This window comes from Sinocyclocheilus rhinocerous, unplaced genomic scaffold (assembly GCF_001515625.1).
Source record: "Sinocyclocheilus rhinocerous isolate Xijiao unplaced genomic scaffold, SAMN03320098_v1.1 scaffold3552, whole genome shotgun sequence".
NCBI classification, from domain to species: domain Eukaryota; kingdom Metazoa; phylum Chordata; class Actinopteri; order Cypriniformes; family Cyprinidae; genus Sinocyclocheilus; species Sinocyclocheilus rhinocerous.
In genome coordinates, this window is record NW_015645550.1 from 100,669 (window position 1) to 101,681 (window position 1,013).

General features: G+C 37.8%; 1 protein-coding gene across 1 annotated transcript in view; it reads right to left on the bottom strand.

The window, feature by feature from the left end:
* Positions 1-204: 204 nt before the first annotated feature.
* Positions 205-1,013, bottom strand: part of LOC107706555 (dnaJ homolog subfamily C member 13-like) — a 5,535-nt gene continuing 4,726 nt past the window's right edge. Inside the window, exon 4 of the mRNA XM_016510306.1 lies at positions 205-222. Within this exon, the coding sequence (XP_016365792.1) occupies positions 205-222 (18 nt within the window). The remainder of the gene's footprint in view (positions 223-1,013) is intronic.

Genomic DNA, 1,013 nt, shown 5'->3' on the forward strand with positions numbered 1-1,013 from the left:
GAGGTGTGGATGGCCAAGCTCAGTGAATGTAAAACATCCCACGACTGGTTGGACCAGCGCTGTGTTTGTCATCTACGACCATTAGCAGTAACACATTAGCAGTGCAGAAATTACTTTAATTACTCTAAATTACTTTCTTACTTTTTGATTACTTTTTTTTTTTTGGATGATATGTAAGAAATGCTTTGTATAATGTGTGTTCTGTCACGTGTCACAGAATCCCTGTGGATGAGAGCGAAACACATTCATCATATACAGGGTCATATACATTTACAGTATAAAGGGGCCTTTATTTCACCGTTTGAGACGCTGAATCTGAGGCTCCTGTGCTCTGCGTCCAGTGAAACACTGTTACCAATCCTTATTTGATTTATACAACCTCAAACTGAGTCCAGGAACATTCTCCAAAGTGACCTCATGAAGAAATTCTTCACTTTAATTGAGCTCTAATTGGCCCTGATTACATGCTATGAGAACGAGTTTAATGAGAAGAAACAGCAGCTCCTCTAAAGGTCTATCAGTGAAGATGCTCTCATCACGACTGACGTGCGACATGCCAATTATACCTGATCTCTGAGCTGATCTGTGTGATTAATGCATGACAAACATCAATTCGGCGCTCCACGGATCCTAACGTATGAATTCATAGTTTGATATTAGCCAGGACTCGCTCCTATTGATTTTTGTGGTATTATTTTCTGCGTCTCCAATGTTCTCTCAGGATTTGCACACAGTCATTTATCAAGTGCAGTAAGTGTGTTTACACAGTGTCCTTTCAGTTTATGGCTGTAAAGGTAATCGGGGGAACAAAACACATTTGCATCTGATATTATTGCATTTTCATATTTTTTACATTAACCATTTGATCCCTGGTCTTTAAAAGTCAGTTTTGTATGATTTATTGAGTGATATCACATCTAAACCAGCATGGGTGATCAGCTTTGGCCTTTTCTCAAAATGCTGTATGACTGTCATTCTTTACAAATAAAACTTTTTTTTTTTTTTTTTTTTTT